General features: G+C 40.8%; 2 protein-coding genes across 5 annotated transcripts in view; one reads left to right on the forward strand and one right to left on the reverse strand.

Moving 5' to 3' along the window:
- Positions 1-15,788, reverse strand: part of thada (THADA armadillo repeat containing) — a 101,845-nt gene extending 86,057 nt beyond the window's left edge. The window contains exons 1-16 of one of the 3 annotated variants that reach the window (XM_017463655.3): positions 15,773-15,788; positions 15,631-15,685; positions 15,084-15,164; positions 12,789-12,895; positions 11,713-11,849; positions 9,424-9,572; positions 8,964-8,996; positions 8,762-8,810; positions 8,396-8,589; positions 8,178-8,272; positions 7,860-8,083; positions 5,528-6,231; positions 3,508-3,662; positions 3,245-3,400; positions 3,021-3,128; positions 331-454 (exon numbers count right to left, since the gene is read on the reverse strand). In XM_017463655.3, the coding sequence (XP_017319144.1) occupies positions 331-454; positions 3,021-3,128; positions 3,245-3,400; positions 3,508-3,662; positions 5,528-6,231; positions 7,860-8,083; positions 8,178-8,272; positions 8,396-8,589; positions 8,762-8,810; positions 8,964-8,996; positions 9,424-9,572; positions 11,713-11,849; positions 12,789-12,895; positions 15,084-15,156 (2,308 nt within the window). In that variant the 5' untranslated portion in view covers positions 15,157-15,164; positions 15,631-15,685; positions 15,773-15,788. Of the gene's footprint in view, positions 1-330; positions 455-3,020; positions 3,129-3,244; positions 3,401-3,507; positions 3,663-5,527; positions 6,232-7,859; positions 8,084-8,177; positions 8,273-8,395; positions 8,590-8,761; positions 8,811-8,963; positions 8,997-9,423; positions 9,573-11,712; positions 11,850-12,788; positions 12,896-15,083; positions 15,165-15,503; positions 15,722-15,772 lie in introns of those variants that run through there. The other 2 variants (XM_047154310.1, XM_017463656.3) reach the window with 2 other exon arrangements.
- A 183-nt stretch (positions 15,789-15,971) lies between these two features.
- plekhh2 (pleckstrin homology domain containing, family H (with MyTH4 domain) member 2) overlaps positions 15,972-22,531 on the forward strand; it is a 45,542-nt gene continuing 38,982 nt past the window's right edge. The window contains exons 1-2 of one of the 2 annotated variants that reach the window (XM_017463652.3): positions 15,972-16,134; positions 19,998-20,154. In XM_017463652.3, coding sequence (XP_017319141.1) covers positions 20,023-20,154 — 132 coding nt within the window. In that variant the 5' untranslated portion in view covers positions 15,972-16,134; positions 19,998-20,022. The remainder of the gene's footprint in view (positions 16,135-19,997; positions 20,155-22,531) is intronic. The other variant, XM_017463653.3, reaches the window with a different exon arrangement.

Raw genomic sequence — 22,531 nt, forward strand, 5'->3', positions numbered from 1 at the left:
ATTTAAAACGCAGAGGATGCTGCTTCTTTTTTTAATATTATTATTATTTAACATTTATTTAGACTCCATCTGTCATGCTACTCCAGCAGACAAGTGCTGGTGTGTGCAGTCACAACTCTATGGGCACTGTGGGTGTTGCGAATAACGACAAAGCTTTTTACACCGAAAAATGGAAAGGAAATGCATTTCATTTAAAGTAACCTATTTTCATTATTCCTTTAAATTACTAATCCAGGTTTCGTTACTGAAATTAACTTGGTCTATAATGTTTTGAAAGAAGATAAAGACGAGTGACATGCAGTTTAATCAGTGAAGAAGACTGAGCAGTACCCATGCTGAAGGTGAAATGATCAGCCACCAGCCCCAGCAGCTGCAGAGTCACCAAACAACTGGAGAAAGAGGCTCCCGGCTGCAGCACCTGGAATAAACTCTCACAGAACCAGCAGAGGAACTCCTGAGAACATACACACACACACACACACACACACACACACACACACACACACACACTCTCTCTCAACAGCTTTCTCTCAAGGGACCAAGTTGGATTATGGGAATAAGCTCCACAAGCCAATGCAATATTTTACAATGCTTATTAGTAATCTGTGATTAACTTCTAGGCTCCAATGGTCAAAATCATATAGAAAGCTCAGCATCCAGGAACTCCCTATCCCCTCAATGTGACATCATCTCACTTACAGAAACGAAGAACCATTCGCTGATCTGTTATCTAGACTTTTCTCTGAATCACCCCACCCCTCAGCAGCCCTTTACGGTCTCTAGCTCATGGTCTTCTTCCCTGCTCCAAAACTTCCCAGAATTCAGTCACGTAATAAAATTAATGCTCTTTAACATATTGGAGGTCGACTGATAGTGGCCGATAACCGAATAATCAATTGACAGCTTTTAAAATTGTTTTACCGATAGTTTTTAAAACACTCAAAGTAAAATATCGTTGAGCTTTACTACAAAAATAAACAGTACTGACTGTACCATGAAAATTTACTATACTTTTATATATATTAAGTATTAATAAACATTAAAGTAAATAATATATACACATCCAAACTGACCCAAAAAATACTCCAAATAACAAATAAAAATCTTTCAAAATTAAAAAAAAAAAATTTTTTTAAATGAAAAAACACTTCAAATAACACAACCAAATTTAATCTGTGATCAGTGTTTTTATTTCTCCTCTAGAGGCCGCTCTCATACTGTATAATAACGGCGGATAAAGAGATTTAGTGCGTGACAACCTCATCTGTGCAATGTGGACTACAATCTTCAAAAACCCTCAATGCTGCTATGCCTAACACACTCATGCTATACCAGCTCAACAGTCACTACCATGTCAGTATCACTGCTGGGCTGAGAATGATTCACCACTCAAATAAAATGTGGGCAGCCAACTCTTTCCACTGATGAAGGAGGTAGGGGAGAGCTGCCAAAGCTTTGTGAAGCAACAGCAAAAAAATTGTACACCTACAGAATGACTCAAGTGGTTGAACCTAATAAAATAAGCATAGCTGCAAGGTGGATGTATTAGACAAACTGGAAACTGAGTGCAATACAGTCATGTGAAAAAAAAAAAAGTACACCCCATGTAGATTGTTGGCTTCTAATATTTGGAAAAGCAAACATTTGATCCTCTTTGAAACAGTGCCTATTAATCAAGTTGATAGACTTGAATAAAACCACAAGGAAAATTAGCTTTTCAATCATTTATTCAACAGAAATATCAATAGATGCAAAACTAATTTCTTGTAGGTGTTCTGCATAATTGTCCACCAGCGGGATTCAAATTAGGGTTTTAACTAGGCCATTCCATAACCTTCCATTTCCTCTTTCTGAGCCATTCCTTGGTGGAGATGCTTTTGTATTTAGGATAATTATCCTGTTGAAACTTGCAGTTCATTTTCAACTTTCAGACAGATGGCCTCACATTATATTCAAGCACTCTTTGATATGATGCAGAATTCATAGCTGAATAAGTCCCTGAGGCAGCAAAGCAACCTCAAACCATAACATTTCCACCACCGTGTTCACGATTGGTATGAGGTGCTTCTCCTGAAAAGCTGTATTTGGTCTGCGCCAAACATGTCTGCTGTTACTATGATCAAACAACTCTATCGTTGATTCGTCTGTCCAGAGCACATTATTCCAAAAGGATTTGGAATAATGCCTATATACTCATAAGAAAACTGTAGTCTTGCAAAGGCTTTTTCCTGGCACGCCTCTCATGCAGGTCAAATTTGTGCAATCTCTTTCTGATTGTAGAAGCATGCACTTTGATGCAAACAGTTGCAAGACTTACTAGCAGATCCTGTGATGAAATTTTGGGGTTCTTGGAGACTTCATTTTGCATCAGACGGTCTGCTCCTGGGCTGAATTTGCTGGGACGGCCAGTCCTGGACAAACTGGTAGTCGTTTGAAATCTGCTCCATTTGTAGATGATTTTCCTCACAGTGGAATGATGTATTTCAAATAATTTTGAGATCTTTTTAAATCCCTTGCCAGACTCATAGGCATCCACAAACTTTTTTCTAAAGGCCTTACAGAACTCTTCAGATCTTGGCATGATGACACCACACACCTCAATAACAAAGTGAAAACCAGACACTAGATATGAGAGGGAAAGAAACAACTCCCTAAACAGATTCTAAATCACTGGCACCCAATCTTGACCACCTGACTATAATTTTATGGAATTTAAGGTGTGATAAATGTAGGGGTGTACTTACTTTTTTCCATGACTGATCTGTTTTTTATGAAAATTACTACAAAATGTCAATTTTATGTGTCATTTGATAGAGTGCATCACCTTTATTAACAGGCACTGTTTCAAAGAGGATCAAATGTTGGCTTGTCCAAACATGACAAAAAAAAAACAAAAAAAAAAAACAATTTGTTGTTGGGGTGTACTTATTTTTTTCACATGACCGTATAAACAAAAATATTTTTAGGCTGATTTCGTTGCTGGTCTACTGCTCTTTCTCCTATAAGGAATGATACCGTACCTGGTATGTTCTGAGGATGTGCTGGTCTCTGTCTTTCTGCTGCTCATCCTTCTCCTGTGCCAGCTTCTTCTGCAATGACTGAGTGCTCTCCTTCATCCTACACAGGAGCTGCCCACACAACACAAACACCACAGAATGATTTTTTAGCAGGCTAGCTGAGTCGCCATATCACGCAACCAATCACAGTGGCTGCAGAACCAAACACATCAGTATGCGTTTCAGACCTTCTTGAATAGGCTGACCGTCTGCTGTCGGACTCCAGGTGACTGGCTGTTCAAGTTGCTGGGCAGGAAGTGGCGGATCAATTCCATTTCTTGTATGGAGAGAGTCTCTGTGCTGCGATGGCTCTCGCACACCAATCCGAGGGTGTCCAAACGCACCTAGTCCCACACGCATACACATACGGTTCCTTTACACTAAAGAACAGGTTCTAAAATAACTTTGAAAAATAAAAATAAAAAGTAACAGCATATAGACTCCGGTTCACCTGGTCATGTTTGTGTACCAGAGCTTGCTTTAGTAGTGGAAGAGGTACCATCGTACCCCATAGTTGCTCGTCAGCAGGTTTGAGAACTCCTTGAGCTCTGGCAGCACGCAGACACGTCATCAATGCACCCAATGCTCCTCTGCTACCCACGGTGCCTAACAACCCACAGTCACAACACAAAGGCTAGAAAAAGGTGGGTGGAACCATCTCTAATTGCTTATGACTAAAGGATGGATGTCACAAGTTAAGTGTATCTCTTATTGTTACTCAAAAAACATTTTTTGCTCCTTTGCGCTCGCTGCCGCGGTCATTGTAGTACCACTGTAGTTTTGAATATTTCTCTTGTCTTAGACACTACAAGCACTTTAAATCTGTTGATCTCAAAGCAGGGTCTGACCATTACAATCCACCATTGTCCAGTTCTAATAGTTATTACCCTTAAATGTGCACACCATTTACCTGGTCATTCAACTGAACTGTTTTAATACAAACCTCTATAATTCAAAAACAAGCAGACCGATAAATAACGTTAATTTGGACCTAATGTGTTCCATCATCAGAAATTTCAGGAACGAAAAGCTCTATGGCTGCAACAAATAGACAAAATATTGCATTACACACACTTCTGCACCTCAAGCTTCTGACATTAATCAGAATTCCCACCCCGGAATGTGCCGGTTTTTAATCAGAAAAGTGTTGCATGTAAATTCCTTATTCAGAAAATCCACTGAAAGGTGATATACGCGCATGCTCAGTCCACAAGTAATTGTGGGTGCTAACAGAAGTATTTAGGAAAGACAACTCAGGCATACTTACAACAAACCTGTATACAGGAATATTTGGGATATGTCTGCAACCCGAACATATACCGTAATTTTCGGACTATTGAGCGCACCTGAATATAAGCCGCACCCACTAACTTTAAAAAGAAAAAAATTTTTGTACATATATAGGCCGCACTCGTCTATAAGCCGCAGGTGTCCACGTTGTAACGAGATATTTACACAGAAAGATGTTACACAAAGATTTTTTTTAAACTTTTAATTAAATACGTACCGTAAATGCTTTTTTCCGAACAGTGCCTGTAACACGGCTGGTTAAAAAAAAGAAAAAATACAGTTGCCTACCAGGAAAAGTCATTGATCGCTATCTTCATCTTCCTCCTGCGCACTAAAACCACTAAAGTCGCCTTCTTCAGTGTCGGAATTGAACAGCCTCAGAATTACCGGCACTTCGTCACACACTTCCTCAGTCTCTCTTTCGTTGTCGCTCTCAATGTCACTTACGTCTCGAGGCAAATTCGTCCTTGAGCTTGTGCTGTCCTCTTCATCACACAGCAGTCCAGCCTTTCGAAACCCGCTGGTGATGGTAGATTTTATGACACTGCTCGACGCTGTTAGGATCCACTGGCAGACTGGAGCAAAAGTTGCTCTTCGCATGCTATTTCCTTCTTCGACAGCCAGATCGATCGCCTTTAACTTGAAAGCTGCATCATATGCATTTCTTTGTGTGTTTTCCGTGATGAGGGGGTGTGCATGAAGCGCAAAATGACTGATCTGAAGAATTTAGTGTGAGTGCGTTTGATTTAATTTGATCCACTGAAGCCACTGTGACCTGTTCGGTAATTTCATTGGTCCGATGTGACGAGGCTAAATGTTTTGGCGGCATGAAGCGCGTTAGCTCGTAAAAATGCATAAATTAGCCGCGTCATTGTTTAAGCCGCAGTGTTCAAAGCGGGTGAAAAAAGTAGCGGCTTATAGTCCGGAAATCACGGTACCTTAAACGGAACTTGTAGTGCATGTAAACAGTCACTGAGCCTTTAATAGTTGGATAGCTTGGATAATTATGTTCAGAGGAGGTGTGTGAAACTTATCTTGTAGTTGAAGCAAAAAAAACAAACTGCAACTAAACCCGTTTAATCACTTTGCAGGTTGCATCATGGTCCTTAAAGCACGCCATTACGTCCTATTACAAACACCTATATAGAAAATAAAGAAAGTAAATAAAGTTGTTCTCTTACCATCTGAACTGGAAGACATGTCCTGCAGGGCCTGCACCATGCACCCTAAACTAGCAGGGTTACAGCGCAACAATTTGGGCAGAAAGTAATCCAGAATATATGTGGTCTGCTCCAGCCTGGCTGTACATAGCACCTCGAGCAGCGGGATCACCCACGTCTTCTGCCAGTCATCCATCCAGCCATGGCAATCTCTGAACCGGGCACACAGCTGGTCCCTGTGACTCACAAACAGCCTCTCCAGCAGCTCACTGGAGTACGTTGCCAGGGTCTGATCCCCCATGAGGGCTAGCAGCGTGGAAGGCAGACTGGCATCGAGACTGAGAAGGTACTCAGCACCCAAGTGCTCGGCCAGACATGCCAGTGAGCCATACTTGCCCTTCGCATGCCAGTCCAGTGCCAGCAGGCTGTGGGCCAGCTGGATAACGTAAGGGTCAGAGGTCGGGTCGGAGGCAGGGTTGCCACAGTGCTGGTGGAGCAGCAGGAGGTTTCGGAAGAGGATGCGGGTTTGGTGGCGCACACCATCCAATGGGTGCTCCCAGTGAGCGTAGACATGGCGAAGGAGTCGTGAGGGAAGCAGGCACTCGCCACTGAGTGATTGGCAGAGGAGAGGTGGTCGGGGTTCGGCCTGGAGGCAGTCAAAAGCAGCACTGCTCCACAGAGATAGAACTCTTGAGACCACCATTGCAGTGCTGGACTCCTTCACTCTACATAAAAATAAAAATATCACAAAATGATATGTATAGACAGTATTTGTAATTATATATCTTGGATCAATATCAACTACAGTTCCGGTACCCAGAACTGTCTTGCATTGCAGTACCCAACTGCATCTTCCACAGAAAGAGAGGTTCATCTTGAGGACCACATTTTTATGGATTTTGTGGAAAAGTACATTGTTCCCCCTAATTTAATTCACAACAGCACACAACTGCAGAAGACTACATCATGTTCATCTCTTGTCAGTCAAGAACCAGAATCTGAGGGCACAGACTCCTAGAAACTGGACAGTTGAACACAGTGATTTTTTTCCCCTCCCTAATCTTCAACTGTCCAGTTTGGGTAAGACACCGTGCATGATAGCCTCAGATTCCTGTTCTTGGCTGACAGGAGAGGAACCTAATGTGGTCTTCTGCTGATGTAGCCCATCTGCCTCAAGCTTCTATGTTTTGTGCATGCTGTTGAGATGCTTTTCTGCTCATCACGGTTATAAAGAGTGATTACATGAGTTACGAAATCCTTCCTGGCAGCTCAAACCAATCTGGCCATTTTCTTCTGACCTTTCTCATCATCAAGGGGTTTTCCACCCACAGAACACAGAGTCGCTCACTCAATGTTTTTACTCACCATTCTGTGTAAACTCTAGAGACTGTTGTGTGTGCAAATCCCAGGAGATCAGCAGTTTCTGAAATACTCAAACCAGTCCATCGGGCCCCAACAACCATGCCATAGTTAAACTCACACAGATCACCTGGATCTGTATGATTTTTATGTACTGTGCTGCTGCCACATGACTGGCAGATTAGCTAACTGAATAAATGAGCAGCTGTACGGATGTTCCAATTAAAGTGCATGGTGAGTGTGTATATTATTTGTTTCTTTTATAAAATTGTCCCTTGCTTATTATGTTAAGTTGTATTACACTTGAAATCAAAAGGGAAAAGCCATTAGTTTTATCTGTCCGTGTTTTACGTACCAGTTTTTTTTTTTTTTTTTTTTTTTTTTTAAAGCAGCTGTCTCTGAGGGCATTTTTATTCTTCTCAGACAATGCAACTCTATTTTAAGAGTGAAGCTTGTGATTATTGTAAGCGTCAACTGGCTTCCTGTTGCCAATCTTTTCACATTTAAGGCCCTACATAATCATGCTCCCACTTGCCTCACTAACCTCTTGGAGAACTACACCCCTCCCCATTACTGCAATCCTCCTCAGCAGGTCTACTAGCAACACCGGACATGAATGTTAAGAGCCTTTAGTCACAATGCCTCAAAGCTCTGGAATTCACTTCCCCATCACGTCCACAACTCTGAATACATTTCAAAATTCAAAAATTCTTTAAAACCCTAATTTCTTCAGCCTTGCATAGTCATTCATATTATATATATATATATATATATATATATATATATATATATATATATACACACACATACACATACACAGGATAAAACACAGACAATTTATGTGATAATATCAGCATATGGCTAATGTGTGTATAGATGAACTGAGAGTGAAGACTTCACTTAGACTCATCTTGGAGTTGGCTAAGCAGGGCCAGTGTTAGTCTTGGTACTACACAGATTCCCATAATTCGACAGCACATGTCTGGACATTCACCTTGAATCAAGAGACAGGATCACATCAGGAATGAGGAGCAGCAGTTCCTCATCCTGAAAGGTCAGTGTCCTTCCTCTCCAGTTGAGCATGGCCAGAGCTCCGTGGCTCAGATACAGAGCCAGTGCAGCAGGCCTGCTGCTCGCGTACAGCCCTGCACAGCTCTCTTGCAGCCACTGGGGGGCACTGTTTCCTTCCTGTTGTGCGCATTGCAACATGCCGGCCACCTTAAATGCACATAATGCGAATAATACGTGACAAATTGAAGTTCAAACTTTAGTCATTAGCAACTAATGCACAGTATGAAGATATACAACTCACCATAACAGCTATACTGTCTCCGTTTCCCATGACAGACTTGATCAACAACACTATAGCCATCCCAGCTGTGCTTTGCACTGCCTGAACAAACTCCTCTGGATAAAGAAAGAGAGAAAATTATTTTTTTTTCTTAAAGCTGTCAAGGAATTGGATACTGATTTTAGATGGTAGATTAAAATTCTTAATGTAATACTATATAAACACCATTTCTGACCTACCATCAGTGAGAATTTGTGTATAACACTGCAGGAGTCCACTGAATGCTTGATGTAGAGCAGTGCTGCTTGAGGTCCGCAGCTGGGCACCACTGATCAGCTCCTGAGATCTCTGAACCACCAACATAGAGGCTTTGACCACAGCCAGACAGCTCTGCATAAGCTGGGCCTGGGCTACATGACGACCAGCCAGACCTCTACATAAGCACACAAAGCAAAAAAGAAAGGGAAAAAGAAAAAGAAAAGAAAAAAGAAAAAAAAACACCCTGTATTTACAGCTACATAAAGTATTCCACTATATAACAGTGGTACATTATCAGAAAGGATTAGTTCGCTGTTTAAGCTTTAAAACTGATGGCACAGTTTTACCTGTTTTGATCTAGATATTCACTCAGAACCATCTGGAAGAATTCGAGTACTACGAAGAAAACAAGAGACATGAATCAGTTTCTTAAAATTGTCTATACACATATACACACTGCAGGCCCTTATATCATGTGGCTAAAATTAAATATGAGGGTTTTGTGTGTTTTGTTTTTTGGCCAAAAGGAATTTTTAAAGGAATACAAACCTTCTGTTATTAAGCGATGAACACATTTCTCTCCTGTAGCACAAAGCATCACACATTAGAGCAAAATAAACAAACATCAGTTGTGGATGATAAGACACAAACAGGGGGTGCCAATACTGCTAACAATAAAATGTTATCAGGCAGAGAGAAAAACCCTAATGTCCATCGTCTATGGTGGTGGATGAGCGGAGACCTTTTTTCTCCCCAGATGTGCAAAAAGCAACAGAAAGAAAGTAGCAATACAAAATTTCAGTGCGACTTCTGCTTAATAATAAGCAGCTCCTCCGCTTTTTTTTTTTACTGACCAAAGACCAACAGTCCGTCCCGCTGAGTGAATTTTATTTGTGTTTTGTCTGACCACTGCTTTAGACAAAAAAGCAGAAGTGTCACTTCCAAGCGTCTTCCTTATCGCCGCAGTAAAGGGTCAAGCATTGTAAATGCTACAGCTAAACTGACATACCAATGGGGAAAGAATCCAGACAGGAAGCGATGCAGTCTGTGAGATGGGTGTAATGCTCAGAGCTCAGACAGGACAGGGATGCAGACAGGTGCGCAGATAGACAGCATACAGCTTTCTCCTGCAGCCAGTAAGGAACATTACCCAAGGCACTGGAGAGACAGGGAGGGAGGGAAAAAAAATGTAATGTAGTAATGTAGGGGTGTGTGTGAGAGAGAGATATATATATATATATATATATATATATAGATATATATATATATATATATATATATATATATATATATATATATATATATATATATATATATATACACACACACACACACACACACACACATACATATATACAGTGAGGGACAAAAGTATTTGATCCCCTGCTGATTCTGTACGTCTGTACGCCCACTGACAAAGAAATGATCAGTCTATAATTTTAATGGTAGATTTATTTGAACAGTGAGAGACAGAATAACAACAAAAAAAATCCAGAAAAACATGTCAAAAATGTTAGAAATTGATTTGCATTTTAATGAGGGGAAATAAGTATTTGACCCCTCTGCAAAACATGACTTAGTACTTGGTGGCAAAACCCTTGTTGGCAATCACAGAGGTCAGACGTTTCTTGCAGTTGGCCACCAGGTTTGCACACATCTCAGGATAGATTCTGTCCCACTCCTCTTTGCAGATCTTCTCCAAGTCATTAACTTTTCGAGGCTGACATTTGGCAACTCGAACCTTCAGCTCTCTCCACAGATTTTCTATGGGATTTAGGTCTGGAGACTGGCTAGGCCACTCCAGGACCTTAATGTGCTTCTTCTTGAGCCACTCCTTTGTTGCCTTGGCCGTGTGTTTTGGGTCATAGTCATGCTGGAATACCCATCCACGACCCATTTTCAATGCCCTGGCTGAGGGAAGGAGGTTCTCACCCAAGATTTGACGGTACATGGCCCCGTCCATCGTCCCTTTGATGCGGTGAAGTTGTCCTGTTCCCTTAGCAGAAAAACACCCCCAAAGCATAATGTTTCCACCTCCATGTTTGACGGTGGGGATGGTGTTCTTGGGGTCATAGGCAGCATTCCTCCTCCTCCAAACACGGCGAGTTGAATTGATGCCAAAGAGCTCCATTTTGGTCTCATCTGACCTCAACACTTTCACCCAGTTGTCCTCTGAATCATTCAGATGTTCATTGGAAAACTTCAGACGGGCATGTATATGTGCTTTCTTGAGCAGGACCTTGCGGGTGCTGCAGGATTTCAGTCCTTCACGGCGTAGTGTGTTACCAATTGTTTTCTTGGTGACTATGGTTCCAGCTGCCTTGAGATCATTGACAAGATCCTCCCGTGTAGTTCTGGGCTGATTCCTCACTGTTCTCATGATCATTGCAACCTCACGAGGTGAGATCTTGCATGGAGCCCCAGGCCGAGGGAGACTGACAGTTCTTTTGTGTTTCTTCTATTTGCGAATAATCGCACCAACTGTTGTCACCTTCTCACCAAGCTGCTTGGCAATGGTCTTGTAGCCCATTCCAGACTTGTGTAGGTCTACAATCTTGTCCCTGACATCCTTGGAGAGCTCTTTGGTCTTGGCCATGGTGGAGAGTTTGGAATCTGATTGATTGATTGCTTCTGTGGACAGGTGTCTTTTATACAGGTAACAAGCTGAGATTAGGAGCACTCCCGTTAAGAGTGTGCTCCTAATCTCAGCTCGTTACCTGTATAAAAGACACCTGGGAGCCAGAAATCTTTCTGATTGAGAGGGGGTCAAATACTTATTAAAATGCAAATCAATTTATAACATTTTTGACATGCGTTTTTCTGGATTTTTTTGTTGTTATTCTGTCTCTCACTGTTCAAATAAATCTACCATTAAAATTATAGACGGATCATTTCTTTGTCAGTGGGCAAACGTACAAAATCAGCAGGGGATCAAATACTTTTTTTCCCCCCTCACTGTATGTTTTAATAAATAAATAAATAAATAAATAAATAAATAAATAAAATAAATGTGTGTGTGTGTGTAAAAAAACAAAAAAAAAACTATATATATATATATATATATATATATATATATATATATATATATATATATATATATATGATGCTTGCAGTGCAATATTTGAAAAGATAAAAATTAATAAGGTTAATTTTTGTTAGTTATTTTACATATAGGTCGTTAGATCTAAAATTCTGCCCACTCTAAATCATACACTGAGATAAAGTACTGCCATAAGATTACAATTATTTGAAATAATTCAAATAAATAGTTATTAAAAAGTAGGTAAAGGACACCTACCTGGCCACAGCCCTCCTCAGTGGATTCTTCGCCTGCAGTGTGGTGGTGTATATGACTGCCAGAGTGTCCAAGCAGGCGAGGAGTAAAGGATCAGGTGGAGATTCAGCCTCTGTGACATGTTCCAGCATGGAACCTGCCTGCAAGGTCACAACACACACCTACACTGTAATTCCACTAACTAGCCATTTTATCATTGGTACTTTGTAATAAAGTTCATTTATATATTAATTTTTTGAACAATAGATTAAAATGTTAAACATTAAAGACAATTTTTTCACAGCCTTCTTCGCTCATATTTACCAAGGGCGCCGATATTAGTGGAGGGCACTGTATGTATCACAATATATAGGTTTGCTAAGAACCTTCTAATACTAAAATAACACTAACTAAACTAACAAAAGGGAGAGGGTTTTTTCCAAATGCTGTAACAATTTAACATTTTACAAATTTAAAGATCTAGAACTGCATTTTATTAAAATCATCCACTTCTATGTACTGTAATTATGGTAATTATATCATAAGCTGCACAATGGCACTCTTTATCAACCCTTTAATAAAGTCACGTAGTTTGCGTGAATCAAACCGAACTAAAAAAAATTCCGCTGAATTCACAAAAATTTCAGAAACAGTGATTTTCTACATACTTGTGTGCATGCTGATGAATGCCAATCACCCATAAACTATCAAGCACATGCACAACAGAGCTGATTTACATGTAGTGACACCCATAAATGTTCAACACAGCTATGAGCACAAATAGATAGATCAGGGTAAAGCACAGGAAACAGTAAATAAACAGGTAAATATACCTAATAAACTGGCAACTCTGGGAATATGGTCAGTATAATAACAAACATAGTAAAATAAACATAACCTAGTAGGCAGTTGGGCTTTTTTTTTTTTCATAATCTACAAATCTTATTTAATCCAAATTTAACAAACTGAAAACACATATTAGGACAAACTTAAAATTCAACTAATGTTTGCCAAGTTCCCTGATTTATTTATTAAATAATAAAACAATAAGCTTTCATCGAAATCAAATTAAACCAGATAAAATATGACTATGATCGTACCTTAGACACAAGCTGGACCTGCTGAACCGGGTCAGTGGAGGTCAAACAGACCTTCAGCACCTGGGCAAGCTCCCTGGTGTCATCATCTCCATCTACAGATAGTGAAGCTGAGAGAGAAACGCAGAGTGTGTACAAGCAGAGAGTAGTGTACATTATATGTACAGAACACTATGCTACAATTATACTGATCAGCATCGATTATCACGTTAATGGCAGCTGTCAAGTTGTGGGACATATTAGGCAGCAAGAGAGCAGTCAATTCTCAAAGTTGATGTGTTGGAAAAATGGGCAAGTATAAGGATGTGAGCGACTTTGATAAGCGCCAAGTTGTGGTGGCTATATGACTGAGTCAGAGCTTCTCCAAAACAGAAGATCTTGTGGGGTGTTCAGGTATGAACTGGTTAGTACCTACAAAAAGTGGTTCAAGAAATGACAACTGGTGAACCAGCGACAGGGTCATGGGTGCCCAAGGCTTATTGATGTGCATGGTCCTATCCCACAAAAGAGCTACTTGCTGCCCACAAATTGCTGAAAAAGTTAATGCTGGCTATGACAGAAAGGTGTCAGAACACACAGTGCATCACAGCTTGCTGTATGCAGACGTGTCCGAGTGCCCATGCTGACCCCAGTCCTCCGCTGAGGAGAGTACAATTGGCACGTGAGCATCAGAACTGGAATATACAGTTACATTTATATAGCACTTTCCTCAAAGAACTTTAAATAGTATTGGGGAGCGGGGAAGAAATCTCAACCACCAATAGTGTGTAGCATCCACCTGGATGACGTGACGGCAGCCATAGCGCGCCAGAACTCCCACCACACACCAGCTATTAGTGGAGAGGAGAGTTTGGTCTGATTAACCATGTTTTCTTTTACATCACATGGACGGCCAGGTGCGTGTGAGTCACTTACATAGGGAAGAAATGGTACGAGGATGCACTATGGGAAGAAGGCAAGCCGGTGGAGGCAGTCCACCTTGGGTCCCGGCCTTCATGTGGATATTTCTTTGACACATACTACCTACCTAAACATTGTTGCAGACCAAGTACACCCCTTCATGACAACACTATTCCCGAATAGCCTTATACTCTTTCAGCAGAATAATGCACTCTGCCACACAGCAAAAACTGTTCAGGAATGATTTGAAAATTCCTCAGATCTCAATCCGATCGAGCATCTGTATGATGTCCTGGACAAACAATTCCGATACATGGAGGCCCCACCGTGCAACTGACAGGATTTAAAGGATCCGCTCCACTGCTAACGTCTCAGTATCAGATACCACAAAATATCTTGTAGAGTCCATAGATCAATGAGTCAGAGCTGTTTTGGCGCCATAATATTAGGCAGGTGGTTTTAAAGTTATGGTTGATCAGTGTAGGCAGTAGGTAACGTTATTCAGCTGTCTCCTCTCTTTACTTCCCTCTCCCTCCCTGTCGAGCCACACTTGATATTAAGGAGATGCCAGTGATCCTGACCCTTTCTGCTCTCCGGACCTGCCTGATCCATCCTGATGCCCTACCTCTGGATGGAGCTCTCATCAACTGGAGGATACATTCTGCCACTGAGGACGACCCAAAGCAGTGCAGCCTGGAGATTACGGAGGATGGTGCCACTTGAAGTACCATGGAAATGGTTCTGGACCTCAATTCCACATGGACATTCTCGCTGTGGTCGCTGGGACTACGGTTGCTACTCTGGCCTTAGGACTGCAATTACCACATACAGCTTTGCACTCAAGTCTCCTTTAGTGAACAGTGGATCAATTCGACAAACAGACTTCATATAAAAACCATAATGAACTTTCTTTTACTTTCTTTCTTTACTCGAACTTTCTTTCACACTATCCGTTGTTACCCAGATGAGGATTGGGTCCTTTCTGAGTCTGGTCCCTCTCAAGGTTTCTTTCTCATATCATATCAGGGAGTTTTTCCTCACCACCGGCTTGCTCAATAGGGATAAATTCACACACTTAAAATCTGTATCCTGTGTTTATATGTTTCTCCAAAGCTGTCCATTGTGCCAACTGCTATACAAATAAAATTGAATTGAAGTTCGGCGACAGTTCAAACAATAGATAGATACTATTCTGTTATACAAAACAAAACAAACAGCAGCAAACTCCTCGGCTGCTCAGCAAAGTAGAGGAGTACAGGAGTACAAGCTGTTTTTTTTTGTTTGTTTGTTTTTAATTGTTTTGATAGTTTGGACAGATGCAGTATATTTTCACTAAGACTACCATGCTTTATTCTTTCAGCAGTAGAAATGTACACTTTAAATGAACTGTTTACTCACTGGTCAGGCTCTTCAGCTCAGCGCTGTCCAAAACCACAGCTTCCACTCTGGCCGCTTTCTTCTTCACCACCATGACTGAACCTGAATCACAGGATGAGTGAGACAGCTTTAACGGTTCAAGACCATTTACAGGTGACACATCTCAGATAAACCCATAGGACTCATAGGAAATACCAGAGCGCCAATTCAGCTGGAGCAAATGGACTGCAGTAGGGAAGGATGGGGAGGGGGGGCTTGAATGTAATTCAAAATTATATTAAAATAGTGTCACTGTCACTGAAGATGTAGGGCCACGTGATTTACTCTTCACTAGGCTTTTACTCACTACCACTTCTGCAAGCTTACAACGTGAGCTGGCATAGATGCTAACCGCATGCATGCGTTTTTCATTTATTAAGATTCAGTCAAATCTCCACTCACCAGTGTTTAAATAAAACCTTTATACGGCATGTGAAATATATCCTTATATCTTTGTTACAAACTTATACTACATTCATAAAACCACAATGGAACAAACTTGAGCTAAGGACTTTTCAGCAAAACTCACCACCATAACACACGCGTCTGAAACGTGACTTCCGGCACGTCCTCCACGACCGTGGCTGAAATACAAACAGAATCATATTTTACAAGTGCACTAGATAGGGTGTACTAGCCACGACAAATTAGCTCGTATACATATATAGTACCCTTGTTTAGAAAGTCGTCGTTATTTGAAACAAGTCCACATCGATTGGTCAAACCGAATAATCAGTAGAGGAGTTTCATTGGCTGGACTGAGTGTCAGTTCAATATGCGCTTCCGTTGTTCTGAAATCTACATAACCACACCTACAGTGTATGTCATTGGTCCGTTTGGTGACTGACACGCCCTTTTGCCCTGGCCAAGTCGCGAGGCTGCGGTGAGATGCTGAAATAAAAGTGTGTATGTGAGAGAGAAAGAGAGAAAGAGAAGTATTTTTGCAAGAAGAGGAGAGATTGAGAGCATGAAGCTTTACTGAGAATAATTATGGAGTGAAAGCGGCAGCTATATCTTCATCTTTTTCTTTCGGGTAAGATGTCACTCTTTCAATCTTAGGACATTTCCTTTTAGGATGTGTGTGTGTGTGTGTGTGTGTGTGTGTATATATATAAATATATATATATATATATATATATATATATATATATATATATATATATATATATATATAATGTGTGTGTGTGTGTGTATATATATATATATATATATATATATATATATATATATATATATATATATATATATATATAAAATGTGTGTGTGTGTGTGTGTGTGTGTGTGTGCAGGGTCTGATGCTGCGTCCTTCATTTCAACGTATAATAATAGAAATATATAAAAAGTACACTGAAATGACTTGCTTCTAGGGGTAGGACGATATACCGAGCCTGATGGTGTACCGTGCTAAGGAGTTAGGCAACCTCAGTCAGTGGTTCCCAAACTGGGGTGACGGAGGGGGTATGGGAGCAAAATGCTGAGATTTACTGTTCATTTAATTCCGTCTCACTAAATAACATTACATGAATTCTAATTCATGTTTTTCTCACGCCCCAAAATAAACTTTTGCCCCCTACAGTGTATTGCAATGTTCTAAAGATCAAATACATGAAATCCAATCAAATTATCCTGTCTTTCACGGTCAAAACTGCATCCACTCACAGTCATGCGTCAGTGTGCATCTTACCGCAGGTCATTTTATCGCCAGCACACGGCTGTGTGATGAAATTAAGTAATAGCTCGTAACATTAAAATGGAGAAGTGGCTAAAAAAGATATCGGCCTGCAACCACAGTCCTCTGACAGCAGTGGCCCAGGTCCCTCTAACACCGCATCTGTAGCAAGTGTAAGTGTACCCACTGCTACTAGCCCAGTTCACGCTGACATAGACACCGATGTATCCGAAGTTGAAACGCCACCTCTTCTTCACCAGCAATTCGCAGAAAAACCATCAAAGAGGCGCAAATATGATGAGAAATATATTTATTTGGGCTTTACATACGCTGGCAGTGAAGAAAACCCCCAGCCACAGTGTGTATATGTGCAAAAGCACTCTTTCATAACTGCATAAAATCAGCATTTCTGCGCAGACATTTAGAAACAAAGCATGCTACTTTCTTTTTGCTAAATAAACCTCAAGAGTTTTTTGAAAGATATTTAAGACAACTCAGGAGTAGTAAGACCCTTATAACAGTGTAGGAAATGGTTCTGTATAATTCCAAAATAGGAATGGTCTGGAAGCATCCTACATAGTGAGCTACAGAGTGGCTAAGACAAGAAAACCCCATACTATTGTGGAGGACTTCATTCTTCCTGCTGCGGCTGATATAGCTGGTGTAGTGCTTGGGGAAAAGGCCACACAAAAAAAAAAAACAATACAGAGGATGCCATCGTCAGACAGCACAGTTTGAGAGAGGGGGTACGCAAAAGGATATTAAATGCCTGGGGGGTACGCCACTGTAAAAAGTTTGGGAACCACTGACCTAAGTCAAATTCACTTTTATAATAAAGACGTTGTAAACAATATTCAAGCGCCCGTGACTGGGTGGAATTGAATGGAGACGATTTGGGAATCATCATCATCATCACTGGTGGAGCCACAAAACAGGAAACAAATAGGAAAGTAGATCCACTCCTCCTTCTCCCAAGGGTCAAGCGACAACGCTTCGTCATGTTTCCTTATCAACAGCAAAATAGAGCAAAGCGTAACTCTAAACAGCGTGTGGATCTTGATAGAGTCGCCGAGCTTCGTCTCATCTCTCTTTATTTTTAGAGCGAGTTAATCTGATGAGTTGTAGTTCATTTTAACGAATGGGTCAGACAGGATCTAAACGAGAGATGTTTTACGTGAATTCATGGTCTGATGGTTTTAAATGTGTTCTGGGGTCTTTCCTGGTGCGTGTTATATTCCTGTATAGAATAACGGCTTTTATTTCATGTGTGGAAAACGAATATCATCGTTTATTCGTTCATTCATCTTCAGTAAACGCACACATTCACACACTCATACAGACCTAGTAGTTCAAAAGTTTAGCTTAGTCTCCCTATATGCATGTTTTTGGGAGGTGGGAGGAAACCGGAGAACCTGGAGGAAGCCCACACATTCATGGGGAGAACATATGAAACTCTGTACAGACAGTAATGCATGCTAAGTACCGTCCCCGGGACCGTGGAGCTGTGAGGCGGCAACAATGAAAACAAATACAAGTCTGTCAAATTATATTTCTCAAACAGAATTACTTTGCGGTGGTGCAGCAGGTCGTGTTCACAGCTCACGGGCCCCCCATTTGAACCACAGCTTGGGTTTCTGTCTGTGCGGAGTTTCCGTGCATGTTCTCTCCGTGTTTAATATTAAAACATGTACACCTGCTCGTTTATGCAGTTAAACCAGTTACTCAATCGTGTTGCAGCAGCACAATGCAAAAAATCATTCAGATTTGTCGTGTATGTTCCATAATCCTATAAATGTGTTAACAATAAAAGGACATACCCTGCGTCCCAATTTGCATGCTATCTAGATACTAAATAATATCGGAGATTATTATTAGTATTGTTCCAAATCGTAGTATGTTGAAATAAGCATCCTAGACGTACTCTGATGGTCTACTATTTCCGGTAGCTTTTCAAAGCATGGATCCATGGACACTTTTTCAGCTAATGTTGCCCACAACTTGGGGGTTCAAGCCCTAGCACTGCCAGGCTCTGGGTCACTGATCGGAAGGTCGGGGGTTCAAGCCCCAATGCTGCCAAACTGCCACGGTTGGGCACTTGAGCAAGGCCGTTAACCCCCTCTGCTAAAGGGGCGCTGTATCATGGCTGACCTGCACTCTGACCCCAACTTCCTGGTATGCTGGGGTATGCGAAGAAATGAATTTCACTGTGCTATAATGCATAGTTGACCAATAAAGACTCATTATCATTAACTCCTTGTGCGAAGGAGGAAGAGTTTTGTGACTGATGGCTTCACCAAATTCAAGGACGCATTTTAGAGAGGTGTAAATGAAATGTGGCAAAATAAATCGAGAGAATGGTAAAATAAATGATTTAGTATCAATTATATAAGGAATAATGACTGAAGAAAAGCTGAAATGAAGTGAGGAGTTTGTTTACAGTGACAGTGTGCGTTACTAGGCAACAACGTTGTTGTCCGTTCTGTGACACGTTGGTATGTCCCAGTACTTGCATACTCTTTTGCTACACACTCAAAAGTAGGTACTTTTTCTACATAGTATAAGCAGGCAAATTGAACATTTAATCATACACCTTCAGATCAAAAGGTTTTAAAGATCATGAGAAACGTTTCAGTTTCCAAACGTATCCAAACTTTTGACCGGTACTGTACGAGTTGTTCTTGAGTTGAGCCCAAGTCTATAATGAGAACCATTTATTATATCTCCATGAACCATTTATTATACCATTTAATATATATTTATTACTTTCCCGCTCTCACTGTTCAATTTCCGCCTGTGACTTTACCTTCGCTTGACGTGTGTGTTTCATAACTGAAATGCGTACAATGGAAAAGTCTGATGGTGGACCTGGTCAGAGTTTGTTTTAGTAGTGGTCCGTTTGTCCCGGGCGCTGCCCATGCCTGGAACACTTCAGCCGTTTGGGTTTTTTTTACACACTGAAAGAGCATATTCACATAACCGTCCCTCTGTCTTCCGCTGACTGCTGTGGCTTTCATAAGTATTATTTTCTCAGTTTAACCTGTCAGTTGACACCGCTTTCAGAAACAGCAGTCAGCCGTTGTGTTTCAGTGCTATTATCTTTGTAATTCTTTATTTTTATAATGGAAGTCAGTCTCAATTCAGTGCAGTGATGTATATAACACACACACACGTGTTATGCTCATGTAGCAATTCTTCGTCCCTCTGCTCATACGCGTGACTGTCTGTAGTTTGTTCCAGGACTGAGAAGCTGTGATGTCCGGCAGCATGAGCGAGGCCGATGAGGCTTCATCTGGGGAATGGAAGGAGAAGTATATGGCTCTGGAAGCTCTGCTCTTGAAGTTCCGTGGACAGATGAGTGTGATTCGAGACCTCACCACAGAAAAGGTTAGCATTTCCACTGTCAGAGGACCGTTCTACTTTTTTTCCCTCCCCTTTCTGATGATCTGCTTACTCCAGTGTGTTTTAAAAATCATTTTTATTTAACCTCATGCTGAATAAGTCAAAACTAAACCCCCATGGCTTACTAAACCATCTCTAATTACAGAGCAGCGATGTGGTTTTACTATATCTGCAGTGTCCTCTCACAGTGACTTACTTCCTGTTTTGCTCGACCATCGTTTTAACTGAAACATCTGGAATATCATCATCCATTAACATGCACTAGAAATGATGTTAGTCAAACTGTCAAAACCGCTCTTTAAGAGAGGCAATCAAGTACATACTAAAGTATTTACCATGTTTGGTGTGTTACAGCCACGTTGTGTGTGTGTGTGTGTGTGTGTGTGTGTGTGTGTGCTCTATGGCCTACTTTTTTGGTCCGTCTCAGGGGGAAAACTGATTAGAGGTTAATATAAACAGACGCTTGGCCACAGAGCTCCAGACTGCTGCATTCTGGGACAGTAAAAACTTCATAGAAGTATAGACTTAAAGTGCACCTTTTATGGTTTTTCAAATATGACCTTTCATGTAGTGTGTTTTATTTATATATATATATATATATATATATATATATATATATATATATATATATATATCGCTGCTTGTGAATGTAAAAACGTCTGCAAAGTTTCAAAAATCAAAGCGCACGACAAAGGGAGTAATTGACTCCCAAAAAAAGGAACCAATTCTGAAGAGCTGAAATGAATCGTTAGTAATTCCAGACTTACTTCCTGTACTAACCTACGTAGGTTTGTAACAAAAAGCCCCGCCTCTGGTCTTCATTGGTTGCTTGCTGACAGTAGTAGAACAATCACAACAGACTGGTACATCTGACCAATCAGAGTGTGCTCTCTGAAAGAAGGAGTTTAGAATGAATCCTTTAGAACGGATCATTGAACGAGTCGTTTGTGACACTTGGGGAAAAGGGTAATGCTGCAGTTTTAATTATGAGCACATTAAAGTGTTTTTTTGACCTTGGATGCATGTAAATCTATTATATGAGACCTTTAAAACAAAATTAGGCACGTTTCAAAACCATAATAGATGCGCTTTAATGCAGACGCTAGTTTATGACGTGTACATGAATCATCTTGAAAGACACAAAGTTTGCATATTGTTAACTTCCACAACTCCTCAGAGGAATCTAGAGGAACTTCTGCTGCCTAAACTTATGATTTTGTCACATAATTTCATTATTATCGTCCATAGAGGTACAGTGGGTAGCAGTGCTTCCTCACAGCTTCTGAGTCCCCGGTTCAATCCTGATCTTAGATTACTGTTTGTGCGGCGTTTCGCATGTTCTCCCTGTGCCAATGTAGGTTCCTCCCATCTCCCAAAAACATAACGGTAGGTGGATTTGCTACACTAAATTGCCACTAGGTGTGAAGGACTGTGTGAATGTATGTGTGTGTGTGTAGAGCCTGCAATGGATTGGCGTTCCATCAAGTGTGTATTTTCCGCCTCACGCCCAGACTTCCCGGGATAGGTTCCAGATCCGCTCGAGCCCAAACCAGGATAAACTGGGTGCCTAAAAATAAGTATTAAATTCAATCAAAGTTAGATCTCTGCCAAAACCAATTGTGTGTCCTTGTTAAGGCTGAGCATTAATGTGGTCAGCTCTTTCACAAAACCATGTTCATAACTGGCATCAATGCAGCCTGGCAAGTATAAAGCAAAGAGAACTGATATTAATATCTTTTTTTCTTTTTTATCTTTTTTTTCGCAAAGTGGCAATTTATGTCTCAACTCAACTTTCTATTCAGATAAGGATAATTACTTTTATATTCCAGGGCAAACTAAATGGTTTGATTAAGGTGTTAATTTTGTAGAACAGCACAGCTCTGAGAGTAGTGCCGGCTGTAATTCAAATGATAGGTTTATATTAATGATCTTGTTGCAATATATTATTGTTTCTATAGTAACAGCTCATTCACATGGACTTGTACATACAGGATGTCCCAAAAGCCTGCACCACATCGGTTGTGGCTTCATCAATGGATGTTGGTGGACGTCCACTTCTCGGTCGGTCCACAACATTTCCAGCCTTTTTGAATGTGTTAATAATTTTGGTGACAGTGTCGTGTGTGACGTGCTTGCCATGTTTCCTGTTAAAGTCCATCGCAACCTTGCGACAGCTTCCTCATCCAGCCACGAGAATGATTTCAATACATTCTTCTTTTGTCAAAGGCGTTCTTAAGGACTGAAAATACATCTATAATATAAACTAAGTATAAAAATTTTGGAAGACATTTTGCGAAAAACGAGAGACTTGGGACAGCCTTAGGTGTGCTAATTAACAATGAAAAAATATTCTGTATAATTG

The sequence above is a fragment of the Ictalurus punctatus genome, chromosome 3 (genome assembly GCF_001660625.3).
Source record: "Ictalurus punctatus breed USDA103 chromosome 3, Coco_2.0, whole genome shotgun sequence".
NCBI classification, from domain to species: Eukaryota; Metazoa; Chordata; class Actinopteri; order Siluriformes; family Ictaluridae; genus Ictalurus; species Ictalurus punctatus.